This window comes from Macrobrachium nipponense, chromosome 43 (assembly GCF_015104395.2).
Source record: "Macrobrachium nipponense isolate FS-2020 chromosome 43, ASM1510439v2, whole genome shotgun sequence".
Classification (NCBI taxonomy): domain Eukaryota; kingdom Metazoa; phylum Arthropoda; class Malacostraca; order Decapoda; family Palaemonidae; genus Macrobrachium; species Macrobrachium nipponense.
Window position 1 is genome coordinate 5684793 of NC_061104.1, and position 1975 is coordinate 5686767.

Genomic DNA, 1975 nt, shown 5'->3' on the forward strand with positions numbered 1-1975 from the left:
GCTGTGTATTCAAATTGTTGGCAACATGTGTGCAACAAGTCGCCAACATTTTTTCACGCCGTGTTTTACCGTAGTGAGGACGTACCCTTAGTTCCTGGGGGAAACTTATTGGATTCTCCGGCTGCCTTGAGTTCCGAAGTCTTTTTTCCAATATTTTCGTCGCGCCTTGGCCAACTCTTCTTCTTCTTCTTCTTCTTCTTCTTCTTCTTTTGAAGTTGCGATAGGATGTCTTGTCTTGTCATGATGTATTGATGATTATCCCAATTTTCTGTCTGCACTTTTTGACAAAAATTCACCTTTTTGTTATTCTGTCAATTTTTGTTGTCGAAACTGATATTATGTTTTAGCAGTGAGGTTTGTTCATATGTAATCATTTACTCAAATGTGTGTGTTTGTATATTGTGTAACTTTTTCACAAGATTTATTCACAATTTATTTGTATAAATTCTACAATTTATGTATATCATTGTGAATTTTCATGAAAAGACAAGCATACCTCTTTATTTTGTTTGGAATTTGTTGATTACCATCATACCAAATCTTTATTTTGTCATTTTTGTATTCAGTTGGACAGACTCTCTTTACTTTTATATGTAATTTGGTGAATTTTGTCACATAAAATCTTTATTTTGTCTGTAATTTGTTGATTTATGTGATGCAAGATCTTTATTTTGTTTGCAATTTCGTAACACTGCCCGTATCTTTCAACCAACCGAACACAACAACCACGTATTTATTGGCCGAACCCCTCCCCCCAACTTCCCACCCTCCCCAACCCCTCATCCCCCTTCCCTCCCCAATCTCCCATCCACCTCCCTTCCCCCCCAACCCCACCCCCCTTCCCTAATTTTATCCTGATGCTTTGTCCTCCGCGAGTATTTTCCATAACAGGCGGAGTTATTGCCTTCACCAAAGAGAGAGAGAGAGGAGAGAGAGAGAGATGAGAGAGAGAGAGGGGGGGTGGGGGTTAGGAAGGGGGGGGGTTATTTTCGTTCGTTGATGTTCGCAAAAGTTAATTTCATGAATATCGTGCGTTTGCATTTCCATTGCCCCATTTTTTTAAAAATTAGAGCCGTTCTTTGTACGTAGTAGCAGTTATTGCTGCTAGTAGGTGGTGTACATTGCTGTAGTAGCAGCATTGCTACTAAAAGAAATAGTAGGCATTGCTGTAGTAGCAGTATTGCTACTAGTAGGCATTGCTGTAGTGGCAATGTTGCTACCAGTAGGCATTGCTGTAGTGGCAGTATTGCTACTACTAGGCATTGCTGTAGTGGCAGTAACCTTGCTACTAGTAGGCACTGTATAATGCTACTAGTAGGCATTGGTTTCGTAGCAGTATTGATACTAGCAGACATTGCTGGATTAGTAATATTGCTACTAGTAGACATTGCTGTAGTAGCGATAACATTGCTGCTGGTATACATTGTTTTAGTAGCAGTATTGCTACTAGTAGGCATTGCTGTAGTAGCAGTAACATTGCCACTAGTAGGCATTCAGTATTGCTACTAGTGACATTGTTTTAGTAGCAGTATTGCTACTAGTAGGTCATTGCTGTAGTAGCAGTGTTGCTACTGGGTAGGCATTGGCTGTAGTAGGAGTAAACATTGCTACTAGTAGGCATTATTTTGCGTAGCATGAACATTGTTCTACCAGCAGGCATTGCTTAATGTAGCAGTAACATTGCTACTAATATACATTGCTTTAGTAGAAGTATTGCAACTTGTAGGCATTGTTTTAGTAGCAGTATTGCTACTAGTATGCATTGATTTAGCAGCAGTAACATTGCTACTAGTAGGCATTGCTGTAGTAGCAGTAAGGGCATAACTACTAGCAGTAGGCATTGCTAATGAGTTGTTTGGCTGCCATCTCTGTGATAATTAGTCTTTGGAATACCAACGCTTTCTCTCTCTCTCTCTCTCTCTCTCTCTCTCTCTCTCTCTCTCTCTCTCAGTGATGATATGGACATATATATTTT

General features: G+C 39.7%; 1 protein-coding gene across 1 annotated transcript; it reads right to left on the bottom strand.

Moving 5' to 3' along the window:
* Positions 1-1104: 1104 nt before the first annotated feature.
* Positions 1105-1841, bottom strand: LOC135213783 (uncharacterized). The gene is made up of 2 exons (XM_064247911.1): positions 1655-1841; positions 1105-1265 (listed from the first exon to the last, which is right to left on the bottom strand). The coding sequence occupies exons 1-2, from the start codon at positions 1839-1841 to the stop codon at positions 1105-1107; spliced, it is 348 nt and encodes a 115-aa protein (XP_064103981.1).
* Positions 1842-1975: the final 134 nt, after the last annotated feature.

What these genes read in the sequence shown, in the direction of transcription:
- LOC135213783 (XM_064247911.1), bottom strand. Translation starts at nt 1,841, where the DNA reads ATGCCTACTGCTAGTAGTTATGCCCTTACTGCTACTACAGCAATGCCT. An exon ending in TGCTACATTAAGCAATGCCT is followed by an intron (nt 1,266 to 1,654) that starts GCTGGTAGAACA and finishes CTGCCACTACAG; the next exon opens with CAATGCCTAGTAGTAGCAAT.